Source organism: Alligator sinensis, unplaced genomic scaffold, assembly GCF_000455745.1.
Source record: "Alligator sinensis unplaced genomic scaffold, ASM45574v1 scaffold840_1, whole genome shotgun sequence".
Lineage (NCBI taxonomy): Eukaryota > Metazoa > Chordata > Crocodylia > Alligatoridae > Alligator > Alligator sinensis.
Window position 1 is genome coordinate 108,218 of NW_005842643.1, and position 18,467 is coordinate 126,684.

Genomic DNA, 18,467 nt, shown 5'->3' on the forward strand with positions numbered 1-18,467 from the left:
CCTCAGTGTTCCTGATTTTAAGAAACTGTGTGGAGCTTTTGAGGCATAGTTTCCCCACCAACTTTGAAGACATCAGCCGGCATGTCTTCAGGGCCAGATGCTGTGTTGTTCTTCACCTGTCTTATTGCCTAGTGGACTTCTTCAGAGGTTAATTAACTGACAAGTGCTTCCCTTACTGGATGCTGTGGGATGTATTCGGAGGTTTCATCAGTCACTGTCAATTCTCAGTTCAGGAGCTTTTGGTAGTGTTTCTTCCATCAGTTTTTCATGAACTCATTGTCTTTGAAGTGTATACTGCTGTCTTCAGAACTAAGCGGGGTGAGTCTGGAAGGATTTGGTCCATACACAGCCTTGATTGCACTGAAGAAGCTCTGCATGTCATGATTGTCAACAAATTGTTGGATTTCTTCTACCTCCTCTTCCCATCATTTGTTTTGGGTTTCAGCTTTAAACTCTCACAAAGTTCCCTGCTTCTGACTAGACATAGGATGGTTTTGCCAGTCACAGAAAGCTTTTCTTTTCTGATTGAGAATGGCTTAGATCTCAACATTGTTTTCATCAAACCAGTCCTGATGGCATCAGGTGATAAAGCCAATTGATTCCATGAAAGCCTCATGGATGGTCTCTTTTAGAGCTTGCCAATCTTCCCCAACACTAGTGTGATCATTTTCAATCGTAAAACTGGTGAGTTTCTTGCTGAGATATGTTGGGAGGGCTTCATGGTATCTAGGGGTGTGAAGGCATTTGATGTTGTACTGTCTTTGGACTGATTTGGGTTGCTTTCAGTGTTTCAACACAGCCCTGATGAACATGATTCATCTCACTAAACGATGATTGGTCCTCTCATGACACATGTGATATGGACATCTTTTAGATGACATGCTTTTACAATGATGTAGGTGAGAAGGTGCCATTGCTTTGAGTGGGGATGTTGCCATGTTGTTTTGTACCTGCCATATTGTCTGAAGATAGTGTTAGTAATGACAAGGTCATTTATTGAGTAAAAGGATGCCATTGGAATTGGCCTTGCCCTTTCCTTCCTTTCCAATGGTGCCTTTTACATGTTAAAGTCCCGGCCAACTCTCACATTATTTTTTCCTCCAGAGCTCCCCCCTCACCCCCACAGACACTGCTGCTTACCAGGCTGCTAGCTGGCTGGGCACTGCCTAAGCTCCAAGGGGCCTGATACTTTTTTCCTCTGGAACTTGCCCCCACCCCCCATGCACTGCCACTGGCAGAAGCAGCAAGCTAGTCTGGATGGCTATGGAACTGTGGCCACCAGGTACTTCAGGGCTGCAGCACCAGCTCTGCCAGACATCCCTAGGTGGCAAGGTGCTGTGCTTGGCCCTGCTGTGCCCTGGTGTCCTGCTCACCCTGACTCAGGAGGGACCACTCCATTCTGGGATGCTGGAGGACTTCAACATGGGCAGAACAGCTGTGGAAAGTGGCCACACCTTAATGGAACAGAAGCCGAATTAGGGGGATTAAAGATAATCCTGCTCTGGAGTGGTGTAACTTTAAGACACACAATGAACGCTTTAAGCCACTTAAAGGTGTTAACATGTAGCCAATCCAGGGGTTAAGAACTTCAGAAGCCCCCTAAATTTACCATGTAACAAGGCCTTAAATGTCAACATCTCTAGACAAGTTACAACTTACTTCTCCCTTCCCACTAGCCCACCTCTTCTATGAAGTGCATTATGGCTGAAGACATGGCTTAACCCAGCCCCTTAGCCTTATTCACTTGACTCAGGGGTGGGCAAAATGCAGCCCAGGGGCTGGATGCAGCCTACCAGGCCATTCTATCCGGCCTGTAAGGCCCCTAAAAAATTTAGAAAATGAATATTTATCTGCCCCTGGCTGCCTATCATGCAGCCCTTGATGGCTTACCAAAACTCAGCAAGTGGCCCTCCACACAAAATAATTGCCCGCCCTTGACTTAACTGTTCTTGTAAGGTGAATCCAGAGGGTAGGGCTTGCATATTATACTAGACTTAGACACAAGACTCCAACAGATCTTATATGGTCCCACCAGGGGACTGGGTCCTCTCCCCACTTCACTCCAGTTAACTTTCTCAGGTCTGCTTTGTGGACCCACTTTTATTTTAGCTATTTTTTTCTTTGTATTATTCTGAACAAAGCAGAGGTAAGAACTTGGAAAATGGCATGATTATGTTCTCTACACCCAGAGTCAGCCACTAGGTGACACTACTAAACTGTTTATTGGTATGGTTGCATGACAACAATACCCTACCACACCCTAAAGATATAAAACTGAGACTGTTATCTGGAGAGGAAGAAAAGAAACCGTCTATTTTAAAGGAAATAATTTATTAAATTACAAAGGGGAAGGGGAAACAAAGCCTCTAATCGCTCAGCTTTTTCTACCAACATTTAAAAAAACACCCTCTTTCTCAGGATGTACAGTTTATCTACAATTCCTTTGGTTTACAAAGGAAAAGAGCAGCAATATGCAAACAGAAATACAAAAAGGTACATGAGTGCCAAAAGTCCCAAGAGACAGGCTGAAATTGGTGGTAAACACTGAGGCCTACAGACAGAGTAGGGAAACCCTCCCCTGGTAAGCCAGACACCCTAAAAGTAGGTTAACCCACAGTGAAGTCCCTGGAAGAGCCGGCGAAGCCAGACTGACATGCTAATTGAACTAATGGGGCCACAGTAGCATAGCTGGAAGTTTGGTGCTGTTCAGGGGTCAATGAAACAAAGAGGCTCAGAGCAATGTGTGTCATTATGTGGAGCAGCTGTAATTTCAGAAGGGTAATGGTCAAGTTCATAGCCACCTGGTAATAGATCTTGAGCAATATGTCTGTGTGTGGATATACAGACATGCAAACAATTTCCCCATTGAGTAAAAGGAGGTAAGGCTTTACCATACACAGGCTACTGGACAAATTGAATACCCACTCTTTTCCTCTGGTAAATGGAAGCCCAGCACATAGTGGCTTGGTCCTCAGTTAAAAAAAAGGTAACCTACCTCAGTTAAGATCCCACTTATTGCATGCAGTTATTGGGGGATAAAAGCCCTGCTCCCAGACCCCGCAGTAAACTGTTAGTATAACCATATTCAGAGACACCAGAGGCAGAGTGACCATATGTAGCATTTTAGCCAGGACAGTATTGGATTTCAGAGGCTGGTCCTGACCAGATGCTGAGAATTATAATGAGCATCCTGGAAACACAGGGCCATGGGGCACAATCTGGCTGGGCATCGGAGCAGTGCAGAGCACCTTGCAGGTGGGCAGACAGGCACCCCTGCTTGCCCTGCATGCAGCCCCACCCTCACCCCCACCCCTGCTGCCTGGTGAGAGTGCAAGTGGGGAACATAATGTCCCAGATTTTCTGGATGATATCCTGGATTTCTGGGACTTCCATATGGTCAGCCCAACTAGAGGTGTAAATTTAACAGAAGATTAGTTAAACTGCATAAATGCCTGTGTGGACATGCCTGTTCAGTATTAAAGTGGTCTTAATTAGATTGGTTTTACATTACCTTGGGAATGAATTGAGCTCAATTGAATTAAGGCCATTTTAATTCTAAAGAAGCATGTCTACACAGAGATTTAATGTGGTTTGACTAATTCACTGTAAATTCACATCTTTAATTTTTTTGAGAGCTCCTGTGTAGATGAGTCCTGACTGATATAATCTCTGGCTGTCTCAGCAGAAAGGCAAGACCAAAGTGCACAGAAATTGGAATATCCTTTCCAGCTCAGTGATGTAAGGTGCTTTGCCATCAAGAGATCATGGGAAAGCTAGCAGGGACTGCAACAATGCTATCCTTGCACTTGGGTTTCTATATCATGTTAATTTCCATGCTCTTCCATGAACAATAATATTCCTCCCTCTTTCTCTCCAATAGCAAAAAATATTTCAAGCACTGCGAGATACTAGCCTAAAAATCCAAAGTTGCTTAAAAAGTACAATGATTTACAAAATAGAAGAAAAGAAAAATTGGGGACTGTGAAGATATAATGCAAAAAAAAAAAATCTCAAACTACCACGGGTACAAAGAAATCTTCTAGCAAAGTTGATCTAACGAGGACCACAGACTTCTCTTTAAAAAGTCAGTGGTCTGGGCTTTACACCATTAAAAGAAAAAACATTAATATCTTTTTTTAAAATATTTTTCTAGAATCTCACTTCTTGGGCTGATAGAAACAAAAGCCCTGTCACAAGACACTGTAGAGTATTTTACCTCGCACAGTGGCCCATAACTAATGGTTCAAAAGGAGAGAGAAAGCCCTCATCCTTCATCTGGACAGTTGTAGGGAATAATTGTTTCAGGCAGAAAATAAGGAAATATAAGTGCTGTGGCTGTGACTAACATTGCTGCCAATCTTCCTTTCATTCTTCTACATGATATTTTTACACATTTTCTTTAACTGTTTGCATCAATGGTTTAGGGAAACTGACTTTATGTTCTATGAACAAGTATATGTTTAATTTTATCCATGTATTAAAACACAAAAGGTTTTGATCAAGGTTCAGTATTCCAAAGTATTCTGACACAAAACAGTGATGAATGGAAGGGAGGGCTGTGCTTAACTGCTGCATTTTCCCTTTGCATAAGCATGTCACTTTCATTTTATGGCTAGGATGTGTCAGTTTGGGGTCAAGAAACCTGGGAGCTAGAGAAGTTGCAGACTAATAATGGGAAAGTTATTTTATATCTAAAAATGTATGAAACAGGGACCTTATATTAGTTTTTTTCTACCAAAAGAGATGATGCATGCTGCTTAGAGCATTCTTCACTTTCTATTTTGAACCTTCACTTTCTATTCTGAACCTAAACACAAAAAAATGGCACAGTTGCAACATTGCCATTTTTTTGTGTCCAGGGATGGCTGTGTGTTTCACAGATGATTTACGAGATAATTGTGTACCGAGTTAGCAGTCAGTTGTAAAGCATGCAAGTCCTTTGCAGTAGTTCAATAAAAGGTTCTAGAATAATCAATCATAGATTTATCATCCTCGATCTCCCCTCCCCTCAGATATCTCTCTGTAATGTAGATGCAGACAAATGGGAATACACTACAGCAAAAATAACAAGCCCCACACTTTTTAATAGACCTGGTTATTTGTTTAACAAACACCAAAAGGACCAATAAGAACAAACAACTGATGTATTGGCTGACAAGTAAAAGGAGAGTAATTCCTCCCTGTAAAATCCCTATGAATTATAGTATTCCAGTATGGTTTGATGTCCTGTGCCATACTTAAATGTAGCATAAAAAGTGACTCAGAAGAGGAAAAAATGGCTCTCTCGTTATAAATGGATATGAAACAGGATAATAAAAACATGTCTGACCAGTGCATATGAGAAAGGGTGATCCTAGTAATACTCTGCATTTATATACAGCCATGCAGTTCAATGATTTCTAAGTGCCGCACAAACATCAATTAACACCTTACAACATCCCATAAATAAGCTCAGTTCTATCAATGTTCCTCATGCAGCTGATAGATAAACTGAAACAGAGAGCACCGAGAATGCAACCCCACGCTCCTGAATCCAGCTCTCTTGCCCCAACAGCTGCACCCCACTTGCTCCATGTTGCTGCAATTCAGGAAGTGAATTCTCAACCCATGCATATATAGAGAGATAGTGCAGACCACTCGCTGACATTCCTCATCTTATCAAGCCCCATTTCCAGCAACTTACTTCATTGAAAAACAGCCGTGTAAAGTTTTGATACTCTTCACTACTTGCATTGCTAAAGCCTGGAACATATTCCACACTTGTTAGTTTTACCGTTCCATTAAGTTTTTGAGCAGCTGCAAAATTAAAAGAAAGTTATTGAGAAGAATTATTTCACAGATTGTGGCTCATGGACCACTGGCAGCCTAGAGAGAGTTCTCTGGTCACATGGTCTTGGTTCTGCTCATATTCATGGACAGGTGGTCTATCTGAGCACCAAGAATTTCAAGCAGGAAGCTCTACTGCCCTTTAAATAGTAGGAGGGGGCCAAAGCACTATTAAAAAGTCAGGAGAAGGTGCCAGGGCTTGAGCAGTTTCAGCACTGTCCAAGCTCCTTGTAGGAAGGTCCCTGCAGGGCACTCTGATGGCCTGTTTTTTGGCAAGCCATTAGCAAGCCAGTGCACTCTTCCTTTCTCCCTTGGTGGGGTGGGAGGGAAAGCAAAGGACTGTAAGCTAACAGGAGCCCTAGGGATCCTGAGACAAATGTACAAGCATTATATGCCATACTAGAAAACTTCTCTCTCTGGAGATGTTGCTGATGGGAAGTGCTAGCACTTTTTCATGGGAGAGCTAGCCTCCTTCCATGAAGAAAACACCTTAATGCCTGTATGCTAGCTTTTTGTTCCAGGAAAGAGGCATTTTACCTGGCACAAATATAATGCCTGTCAAGTTTCCAGCTGCTGTGTTACATCAAGGCAAACTAAAAACACATTAAATGAATGTCCTGCTATTATTTTTTCACATAAGCTATTGGTGTAGTTGCTTGAGGGAAGTCATATGACCGTGGCTGGGAAGGGCAGTGCTCCCAAAGATATGATTGCATCCACAGAATCATTTCAGTACCAAGCTTCAGGGCAGACTTTATAGTACTGTTACAACTGGATTCACTGTCAGTCCACTGTTTTTAAACAAGCCCCTACCCAGACCTCTCTTAAATGCCAGCTTGCATTATAGACTTCAACAGCAGTAAAGTCCAATTACAAATTTGTTTCTAAATAAAATTACCGGTCTTTACTTTCAGATGTGCTGATTTACTTTCCTTCATACAAACTTCTGTCCCGATTTTGACTGTGTATAAGACCCCAAGTTCCAGTCCTGTCACTGTCAAGTGTCTGCTGCGAGTTTTAGTTTCCCACATCAGCTGATCTTCACGAAGCAGTAGAAATCGGAAAACAGGATTCTGCGTAGATTCTGTGGACCATGCTGCATGAAAGCTGGTGCTACTCACATTGTAGAGAATAATCCTTTGAGCTGGGGCAGGTACTGGGAAGAAAAGAGAACCACCACCTATCAAACCTTTTGGTGGGAAAACTATCATCTCAGTTTAAAATCAGCTCTCAAAGCAGGCTTGTTCCATCCTGCAGTGGAGAGGAATGCATCTAAATCTAAATGGTAGATCAGTGGAGCTTAGAGACTCTTGCTCTGCATGGGTCTTCCATTTCTCTTGAACCTCCAGAAGAGACTCTCAAGAAATCAGCCTTGTTCAAAGCATTGGTTATGAAAAGATTAAAGCAGTGATTCCCAAAGGGTATGCCGCAGCACACTAGCATGCCACAGGAGTGAAGGCAGTGCACCACAAGATCCTGTTAAGAGTAAATGCTCTCCTCCCCTGCCTGGCACCCTGTGTCTGCCCCAGCTACTCCAGCAGCACATGTGACTGCACCTGTGACTGCTGCTGCTGCCTTCCCCCACACTTCCCGACCCCAAATGGCCCCTGTGCCAGCCTTCCCCATGCTCCCAGCCATTGGTCCTGCTGCAGGCAGGCATGTGGATGCCCTTAGCCCCTGAGGTACAGACCAGGGGTCGGGAGGCACAGTCAGCGGAAAAAGTAGGGTACACCAGGGTGAGGCCCTAACCTAGCCACCCATAAGTGGTACCAGCTAGAGCAGCAATGTTTTTGAGCCTCAAGGGCCCCCTCCAGATCTTTTCTGAATGTAAATCTATTTCAGCACTTTTCAACTGAGGTGCTGTGAAATTCAGAGAAGTGTACTACCAACTTTAATCCAGAAAAAAGTGTGGCCCTGGTATCAAAAGTCTGGGAAACACTGGTTTAAGGCCATGATCCTTCCTTAACTAATTTTCAGTATTATACAAAGGCCTATAGGTATGCCATCTTGCCTACTATTACAGGCTATGCATGGTGAGTAAGAAGAGGGTAAGACTGGCTCAGTTCCAGGGCATGTTTTCCATCACTGGGCACAGCTACATGAGAGCTTTATCACAGAGCTGCCTAATTATCTCCACAGTAAGATAATTAACTCTGCTGCAAGTTTACAAATTTACAAGGACTATCCTGCAGCAGAGTTCTTCCAGCAATGCCCTTGAAGACACTGACTGGTCTGGCTGGGGCACAAGGATGCTTCAATGTGCAAACTGCCTGCCAGCTAGCCACACACTGGAGCACCCTCGTGCCCCAGCCAGCCCCTCCATAGCACGTTGAGCCAGATCAGAGCAGCCCCATGCTGGCAGGCTGGCTCCCCAGGCCCTCTGCCAGCCAGGGCTGCTCCAACCTGGCTCAACATGCTACAGTCCTGGACACACATGTAAACTTGGCACTTTGGTGCAATAAATTCTGGCATGATATGCATTGGAGTTTATTACTAGCAAGTGTAGACATGCCCAAAGGGATGTACTTTGTATCCCTAGAGCTGTATACACTCCACAGAGATTTCCTTCCTTCCTCCTTGTGACCAACACATACTGCTATAAGGAATCTGCTTCAAGTGCTGATCATAGCGAGCAGCTGGCTCTTTTCTGCCTCCACCTTTGGCTGAGCAAATTATTTTTGGGGTTTTTTTCTTTTTGTTTTAACATTTTCACAAAAAAACCCACAGATTTAGGTCAATTTGTGCAGAAATCTTTTGATTTGTTTTAGCTGGAAAAGGACAGTAAAGAAACTGAAAAAGTAAAAATGAAATCCTTTAGCATATTAGAAATGAATTGTTCTGACATTTTGTTTTGAAGCAATGCTTTGGTTTTTAAAAAGTCTTAAGCAGGTGGGGAAAAAGCAGAACTTCATTTTAGGTCAAATAAAAATGTCATTCAACTCCCAAACCCAATAAGAATGTGAAAGAAAGAAAAGAAAAGGGGAAAGAGGAGAAAGCTATGCTCTCTACATGGCTCCATGAAGCAGCATCTCAAGGAACTAGAAGAGTAGAAGCCGTAGAAGAGAATTTCCAGGAAACAATGTGAGAACCAAGGAGGTCCAGTCATGGGCGACTAGTGCCACCTTAGGCAGGGTGCCAATCTCTCTGGTGCCAATCTCACCAATGGGAGAGATGCACATGCAGGAGGAAGACAATGGGGGGAGGGGGGAACCCCCCACAGCCGATCACAAAGTGGCCACTTCTATTCCCCGGCCGGTGCTCACAGGGGGGGCGCCAGTGCTCCTTCCTGTCCCCCTGCCCATCACCTAAGCAGTGAGCGTGGCCTGTCAGGGGGTGCACCGGCGCTCTCAGAAGATGCACATGCACCCCCGTGCACCCACTACATGTTGCCACTGGGTCCAGTCCACAGAGAAAAGACGGGACCTGGGCAAATGTGAAGGGAGACAATCCAAGAAGTGAGAGACCCTAGTGCAGGAGGAAGACAATGGCACAGAAAAGGCTGGTATGAGTGATGGAAAAGATTTAGGAATAAGAGAAAAAAATAAAAGAGAAGCCAATGAAATGAAGTTAGGATAAGCTGAATAATTTTCATAGAAACTGTGAATTTGGTAATTTTGCAAAAAAACATAGGGACCACAAAAAAAGCAGGAAAATGACCAGCAAAGGAGGGGGGGGAGGGGAGAAAGGGAGCTGCAAACGGACGGGAAGCCCTGGTGTCCTAAAGTATGGGAGGGAGGTGAAGGAGGAAGACTTTCAGGGCAGAGCACAGCAGCCCCCCTCATGCCTCTGATTGGCCAAGGGGCCCTGGAAGTCCCGCCTCTCCATGGAGATTGACAGATGACCTCCAGGGAAGAGCAGGACTTCCAGATCTCCTTGGCCAATCAGAGGTGTGTGGAGTGGGGGGGCATCGCAAAAATGGTGCCAGACACTTCAGTTGGCCTCGCTGGGAATTTGAAGGAACTGCAAGGTCAGGTTATCCCCACCGCAATTCTCCCCAGCCAAGGGCTCTCTTGCAAATGTCTGTGCCAGGAAAATGCTTCCCCTATGTGTCAAAAGAGTTTTCATAGCCCCTATATGCTCCTGCTTCTGTGGCCGACCACAGCAGGAGAGAGAATCAAAGATTTGTGTGGAGACACCACCTAGCATCAGTATTTTCAACAGAGCAGTATTTTAAGTGTCACATGATGCACCCTATGGGCTTTGTAAAAACAGACTTCTGAAAAGTCAGTCATTGATAGAACTTCTGGAATAGTATTTGAAGGCGCAGTTATCTTGATCTGCTTATTTAGAAACAGCCACCTAAAACTGACACCAATTCCAGAAAGAAGAAAAAATATCTCCATTTGGTCAGTTCCCTTCCATTCCCCAGTACAGCAGTATACATCTTTCCAGGCTCTAACTGATATCTTTCTTCTCATACAGTCCAGTAGTCCAGTAACAAAGAGTGGAGGACAGTGCTGAGTATACTCACCGCAATCTGTGGTCAGGAAGTTCATCGTGTTGGAAGCAGGTGAGAAGTCAGGCCGTGTGGTTGACACTGAGAAGGATTCTTTCAGGTATTTCTCAGACCAAGTGTTGTTCTCTCTGCCTATCTCTTTATCAACTGTAGAATTTAGCTTATGAACTCCAACATTTTCTGTAATGGGAAAAGTTGTACTGGAATTGTCCTGAGAGCTAGCTCCAGGAAGCTGGAGATGGGCATGTCGGTCTCTGAAGGTTTGATTTCTTGCAGTAGTCGACAATATGGATGGTGGTGAATTGTGATGTTCTTGCCCAGCTATACCTGTGAAAGCATCTGTAGTAGTAGCCAGGTGCTGTGGTACACCAGTAATAGTCTTTCTCGTGGGTTTTTCAATTAGCATGTTTACAGTCTTCCACTGCTCTGTTACCATGGTTGGTGTTCCCATGGTTGTTTCCCTCACCATACCCATTGTGCTACTGTTCCTGCCAAAACCAATTGAAGAGGCCATGCCCTTTCTCCAAGCTGCTGGAGGAGTTTGGGTGGAAAGATGACTATCTGATGCTTGCATGCCACTTGATGGCAGCCCATGGGGTACATTTAATGTGGTACTTGTATTGGAACGGAGAGGAAAAATTGTTCTCATTTCAGTATTTGCTGGAGAAGTGTACAATGCAGTGCTTGTTTCAGGAGGTATATCTGTAATCCTTGATGCACCTGGGGGCATTGTTTCAGTCACAGGGTTTACAATTTCACCTGCAACAACATTTTCACATGACATGGAAGTTCTAAATCAAGCAAGAAGAACATTATAGCAATCTGTATTTTATTTTATTTATCTGTCAGATCATTTTAATGGCAACAAGACTCATATTTTGCTAATGCCTTTTAGCAAATATGATACTCAAGACAGGTGTTAACATTATGTTTAGTCCTGTGTTGAGTTGTAGAAAGATCCAGATTCAGCTCTTGGTCTCTCTCTTCAGCCCCAGACAGACATTACACTTTAGATATAATTAACATGTTAATCATGTCTTAAGTAGTAGCCCAAACACATGGTCATGCAATTAATGGTGTGATAAGATAGGGAATAAGCAACAAAGTTATTACACAAAATATGTATAACTGTGACTGGTTCCCATCACACCTTAAACTGCATGTGCAGCCAGCACCAACAGGTCACCTGAGGAAGTTGCAGTGAGAGAAGTTTACATTAGATATTAGGAAAAACTCTCTCACTAGGAGGGTAGTAAAACACTGAAATAGGTTGCCCAGAGAGGTGGTGGAATTTCCATCCTTGGGGGTTTTTAAGACACAGCAAGACAAAAAGCCTTGGGTGGAATGATCTAGCTGGGGATGGTCCTGCTGTGAGCAGGGGGTTGGACTAGATGACCTCCTGATGTTCCTTCCAACCCTAATTTTCTATGATTCTAAGTGCATCATAGCTCTTCAAGACTGGTGCACTCCCATGGCTGGAAGTGCCAGTCAGCTGATCAGCCCTCCCAGCTATTTCATAGATTTCATAGACATTAGGGTGGAAGGGACCTCGGGAGATCATCGAGTCCCGCCCCCTGCCCCGACGGCAGGAAGCCAGCTAGGGTCAGAGGATCCCAGCAAGATAAGCATCCAAACACTTCTTAAAGGAGTCCAGAGGAGGTGCTTGCATCGCCTCTGGAGGGAGCTTATTCCAGGCCTTGGGGGCTCAGACAGTAAAGAAGTTTTTCTTATGTCTAGCCTAAAACAGTCTTGGAAGAGTCTGTGACCATTGGACCTCGTCATACCTTGGGGCGCTCTGGTGAACAGACATTTCTCCAGATCCTGATGTACACCCCTGACGTACCTATAGGCTGCCACCAGGTCACCCCTGAGCCTGCACTTTTCTAGGCTAAAGAGTCCCATGGCTCTCAGCCTCTTTTCATAGGGCCTATTCTCTTGCACTCTGATCATGCACGTGGCTCTCCTCTGGACTGTCTCAAGCTTCTCCACATCCTTCTTGAATTGTGGAGCCCAGAATTGGATGCAGTACTCCAGCTACACCCTCACCAAGGCTGAGTACAGCGGGAGGGTGACATCCTGAGATTTACCTGAGAAGCATCAATGGATGCAGGCCAGAGTTTTGTTCACTTTACCAGCTGCGGCATCACGTTGGTGGCTCGTGTTCATCTTGTGGTCAGTCATGACCCCCAAGTCTCCTTCGGCAATGGTGCTAGCGAGTGTAGCACTGCTGAGCCTATAAGCATGCTACGGGGGTTTTCTCCAAGGTGGAGTACCTTGCATTTGTCAATATTCAATGTCATCAGGTTTGTATTTGCCCACTTTTTCAGCCTATCCAAGTCAGCCTGGATCACCAGCCTATCCTCAGGTGTGGATGCTCTACCCCAAAGCTTGGTGTCACCAACAAACTTGGCCAGTCCACTTCTGACAGTAGTATCCACGTCATTGATAAAGATGTTAACGAGAACAGGTCCAAGGACATAGCCCTCGGGGACACCACTGGTCACAGAGTGCCATGATGATTCACTTCCATTGACCACCACTCTCTGGGTCCGGCCTCAGAGCCAATTCCCCAGCCATCAGACTATGATGTAGCTGAGGCTACAGTTGGCCAATTTATTCAAGAGGAGATCATGGGATACCAGATCAAAGGCTTTTTTAAAGTCCAGATATATGACATCAATCTCTTCTCCCTTGTCCACGTGATATGTCACCTGGTTATAGAAGGAGATGAGATTGGTCAGGCAAGACCTACCCACAACAAACCTGTGCTGGCTGTCTCTCAGGATGTTTCCATCAGCCAGCCTGTGAAGAATGGTCTGTTTGATGGTTTTTTCTAAAATCTTTCCAGGGATTGAGGTCAACCTGATTGGCCTGTAGTTCCCTGAATCTATTTTCCTCCCTTTCTTGAAGATGGGCACCACATTGGCCTTCTTTCAGTCTTCAGGTACTTCACCTTAGCACCAGTTTTCGAAAATCTTTGCCAGTGGCTGAGCTATGACTCCTGCCAGGTCCTTAAGTACTCTGGGGTGCAATCTGTCAGGACCCACTGACTTGAAGTTGTCCAGCCTCTCAAAGTGTTCCTTTACAAGGTCTACACCAATGCTGGGTATAAATTCACCGTCACCCTGGCTGCTGTGGAGCCAAGGGCTCTGATGTGCTCCCACGTCTGGGAGTGCCAGCAACTGAACAGAGCTCCCAGACATGGGAGCACCAGGCACCTGGCTTGCTACCTGAGAGTCCAAAGGGAGCAGTAATCATAATCCCAGACTCCCCCTGCACCAGACTGGGATCTGATTCCTGATCCCACAATCATGCCTCCTGCCATGCATGTGTGTTACGGCAAGAGATGTGATTGTTGGGATCATAGCCTAGATCCCATTGAACCTTTAACTGAATATCGGCCAGTGGTCTTCCAGTCAGCAGGACTTACATTTTCATAGGAAAGGCACTTAGCTCTAGGATTATCAGAAAAGGAAAAAATGCCTCAAATTAGTCTAGGCCAGGCCAATCTTTTGGCTAATTAAGAAGTGGCATTAGGAGGTTTCACAGGGAGACTTATCCCATGCTCTGCTCCTAGAAAGAGGGTGGTTGGTATCAGAGCCTTGAGTATTTGGTGATATTAGGCAATGCGTGCTTTGGCTTAGGGATCTCATCTTGCATACAACTGGAAGGCATTCACTATCCCCACTGGGTGAATGTTGAATACTACTAGAAAATAAAGTGGAGGGAGAAAGCCCTTGCCAAATAAATGAAACTGAATACAACTCTCTTGTTCACCTTCACAGTTTCTTCCAGGGTGAGACGGATTGGTGTCCATGGTTGTCTTGCATCGGCACCTGTAGGAGCCCATTGAGTTGATACACTCAGCATACATGGAGCAGTCATTCTCTGGAGGAAATGCACATTCGTCCCAATCTGTAATGCCAAAACAAAAATGTCAGTAAAGCAACCCTTCTTCTGATTGGATTACAAACAATCACAAAATGATCCTTCCTGAATATTTTGACTGACTTAAATGGTCTTTACCATTTACCTGACAACCAAATGTTAAGCAGCTCAAAATACCACTTGATTTTGAAATCCTTACAAATAAAAATCACATCACCTCCATTTATTTCAATGGGCATCCTAGCCAGGAAAATAATTTTGATCAAGGTTCTCCGATTTACACACAGATTTAGATGTTTGCTTGGCATTAGAAAATAAGATATGTATTTATACAAAGGAAACAGAGACGCAAATTCATCTAAAGTATACATTCCATTGCATTCAGTTTAACAGTGTCTCATGAATTCGTGTATCAGTGGAGCTGCATGCCAGCAGACTCCAACATGTCAGCTAGATATTTTGGTTACTTTAAGAAAGAAATTGAATCCAATTAATTTCTTATGTCAAATAAAGAGGTCAAATGTAACTGCTGCATATAAGAAGCATTCCCTAACAGCAAGAGGAGGCAGAGCATTTCTACCCTTTGAGCTTTTTAAGGGCAGGGAGGACGTGTTTTTTTTTTTAACTGTATCATAAAGACTGGGGACACAGCTGCCACCCTTTAAGGCAGTCTCCACAGAAAAACCATGCTGGAAACTGCTCCTAAAAGTCTAAAGAATCCTTCCAGATTTGCTTCCAGGTATCCCACTAGGGTAGAATGGAAAAAACTTCCATCACCACTGCCTGTCCTAGGAATCCATTTTGTAGCTAGACACTAAACTTAATTCTCAAGGTTCTCAATCAGGCCTCTTTCGTTAGCACTTGGATCCCGACCCAGCAAACACCTAGACATGAGGTTACCATTATAGATAGGGATCTCCCTAAATCACAGCAGAAGTGCCCCCTGCAGTGACTTCTTTAATGTTTTTCATGTCACTGCTTGCCCCACCCCATCCACCACCTGATTGGTGGAGGTTTTAAATATGCTGCAGTTTTTGTTTCAAAGGAGATCAGTGGCAAACACCACAGCCAGCAGCCAATCAGATGCTGGGGAGGGGGGGCAAAAGGTGAAAAGAAAAACATTAAAGGAACTGCTGCAGGGGGCACTTCCAGTACAATTTATGGAGATCCCTAAGTATAGGCTAAGTTTAATGCAACTTCTTGCTTGTGTACAGTTCATAGGACCAGAACCTTAATTCACTTGGGATTGAGGGAAGAAAAAAGACTAAAAATGCAGTCCAAGATGCAAAACATTCTGATCACAGAGCTGGAAAATTGTCTTGCACAAAGCAACACTACAAGCCCTTGTTCTGAATGTGTACAGGCAACAGTTACTGCAATTAGTTTTCACTAACAAAGGACAGTTCTTTTCTAAAAATAGAAAAAGGAAGAGCACGTGTAAGCACATATGTATGTGTGTGCATTGTCTTTGTGTCTGCACTTATCCTTCATCTGGTATTTCCTTCTAAGTGATGTTTTAATTCTCTGTCTTTCATGCTCATTAGCTAATTGCCATATTTTATTTATCCACAGTGGGTGTTTCTTTAGAAGTCAAGATCTAACCCCTTGGACAGGGTATAGAGGTACTACAATTTGCTATACCAGGAGGCACAAAAGCAGTTCACTGCTGCTTTACCAAGACATGGGGCAACTGAGATTTTTTATTTGTTTTTAAATGCTGGGACAGAGATATATTCCCTCTAAGTAAGAAGGAATTTATGTTCATTATTTGAGTTTTCCCTCCGTGTGCTTAATAAGGCCCTGCGCCCACCTGGCTTCGAATGCCTGCTCGCAGGCCGCTTTGGCCCGGACAGCAGAGGGTGTATGCTTTCTAGCTTCGTGGGTTCCTTGAGGTGGGCTTCAGTTGTCCCGCTGGCCTTCCCTGAACTCTCCTGCCACGTCTTTAAATGTTATGTCAGTGTAGGGTTCAGCCTCGAAACTCCCCTCAGGGATGACCACTCCGCTTGCAGGGTGTTCATGGGGCTCTACCTCCCCTACACCCCAGCCTTACACCAACCTCCAGCAGGGCGCCAGATTTTGTCTCAGCTGCCGCTCCAGTGTGGCTTTTCCTTATGCCCTGTGGTATCCCCTTTTCTCCTTGGAGAAGGATACTTAGCCAGCCCAAACTCCGGGCCTGAGATCCCCTTTGAGCTGGTTGGCTCTTTTCCTGGGGCTTAAGTGTGCCCCTGTTGAGCAGGGGTAAAGAAATAAAATGAAGAAAAAGAAATAAAGAGAAAAGGACCTGAAAAGGGGTCTTCCTGTCCGGTATCCTACCGGTCAGCTTTCCCAGCCCACCTGCCTGAACTTGGCAGTTCTCCCCTGACGCTGGTCCTGTGGGGTCCCTCTCTTCCTTCCGCCCCCTAGCCCGGCTCCCTGACCTGGTACCTGGGGTGTTCGAGTGGGAAGACCTCCACTTCCCCGAGGTTGGTTTTCACCTCTTCTTTGCATTCACCGAATTGGCCACACCGCCACTTGGTGTCTTCCCTAATGAACCTCCTTAATGACACAAGAAGGAAGTCACTCCCAGTGTTCCACCCTTCCCATGGCTCAATCTCAGTGTCCATGGTGTAGGGAGCTCTCGCTGCTTCCCCAGCCGCCCAATATCTAGGCACTCCCTGTGTGTGCTGGTTCTGCCTGTTGCCAGCATGGAGAGCCTCTGCCTCCTCACTGGCTCTCCCCTCCCTACTGCCGGTGGCCGCTTTTATCCCTGCCGGCTGGTACGTCGTTATGACATCACCAGCTGGCCTTAATTGCATAAAGGCATGGCTTGTAAACTGCACAGGCTTTTCTCTTCTGTCTTCTGGCATCACTCCTCCTGCAGGTAAGTGGTTATTTTGCATTTCTTTCTTTATTTTAGTGTTTCTTCCCACACTGAGGCCCATGGGTGGGGCTTCCCGGTCCTGCTTCTCACTATCTCCAGGACAGGCCCCTTTGTGCAACTTCCTTTATCCCTTCAGACTAATAGTCTTATTTCCTGATGCAACAGCCCCAACATCCATATTCACCCCCTGACTGCTTGTCTGTATACTCCAACTCTCTCTTGCCCTGTCTGCTGCAGGTTTTGTACCTCAGTCCTACTCCACTCATTCTGTGTGCTCCCTACCTCTTCTCACTGTATCTCTCCACTTCAGTCTGCTTTTTACTGTCCCTTCTTTTTTCCTGAATTTTTCCCCTAATTCCACCCTAAAAACTTCTCATTCAATTTTTTTTTTAATTGTTTTCAGGCCACCACTTTGTTCATTCTACTCTCACATTATATTTGTGCATGTAAAAGTTGCATACATGCTGTATTCTTAGTCTATTTAGATTGTGTTATCTTCAGGGCAAGGACATTGTACCACATTTATGTTTGAACAGTGCTGAGCACAGTAGGACCCTGTTCTTGTGGAGTCCCTAAATACTGTCCCAGAAAACATAATACAAGTGATGTAAGACTCCAAAGAAAGATGCTTACTGTGCCTCTCCCTTTCATTACACCATCTTGTCTGACTTTTCATCTCTGCTTTTTAAAGGTTGGATTCTCTTGTCCACTGACTTCACTTTGTGATGAACTAAATGCTTAACCTTTATGGAAATTTGTAGAGGTGCTCACTGTTTTCTAAACTGTGTTAACTGATTCACATTACATAGTTCAAATCAAATTTTAATTGGAATTAAAGGTTAATAGATGATCACTGACCATCACGGCAGGGGGCACTGGCATTACACAGTCTTTACACTTGACAGCCCCTTAACAGACCCAATTTGCAGCCTGTGTGAGAGCTTATGTACTTAGCATTTGCATAAGGAGGCAAAAATAAGCCTGCCTAAGCACCGTTATATTGTTGTAAACCTACTGACAGTTATCTGAAGTGCTGTTCTAGAAGCTCAAATGAGCACTTTTGAGCAGGAATCCTAGTTTTCTCTGATTTAAAAAAAATCCTCCATTTTCAGATTTAAAAAAGGACCCCAAATCCACATTTTCTGTAATTAAAATGAAACAGTGGTGTTTCATTTTAATCATGGAAAAATGTGGATTTGGAGTTACTTTTTTAATCTGAAAATGTTGGGTTTTTTTAAAATCGAGAAAACCAGGATCCCTGCTAATGGGTGATTTGAGAGATACTTAGTCACCGTGAGGTATTGTTGTTGACTTTGTAAAAGTTTTACTTTGTGCCAGATAGCCTCTGTTGTGTTGGAAAAACCCAGTTGAGTTTCCATTGTTGGGATTGATATTTGCAATGCTTATCTGCATTCCTAAGGACGGTTTTTTCCTAAA

General features: G+C 44.4%; 1 protein-coding gene across 1 annotated transcript in view; it reads right to left on the reverse strand.

Moving 5' to 3' along the window:
- UMODL1 (uromodulin like 1) overlaps window positions 1–18,467 on the reverse strand; it is a 96,618-nt gene that overhangs the window by 30,682 nt on the left and 47,469 nt on the right. The window contains exons 11-14 of the mRNA XM_025215422.1: window positions 14,060–14,197; window positions 10,298–11,041; window positions 6,725–6,982; window positions 5,684–5,796 (exon numbers count right to left, since the gene is read on the reverse strand). Of these exons, the coding sequence (XP_025071207.1) occupies window positions 5,684–5,796; window positions 6,725–6,982; window positions 10,298–11,041; window positions 14,060–14,197 (1,253 nt within the window). The remainder of the gene's footprint in view (window positions 1–5,683; window positions 5,797–6,724; window positions 6,983–10,297; window positions 11,042–14,059; window positions 14,198–18,467) is intronic.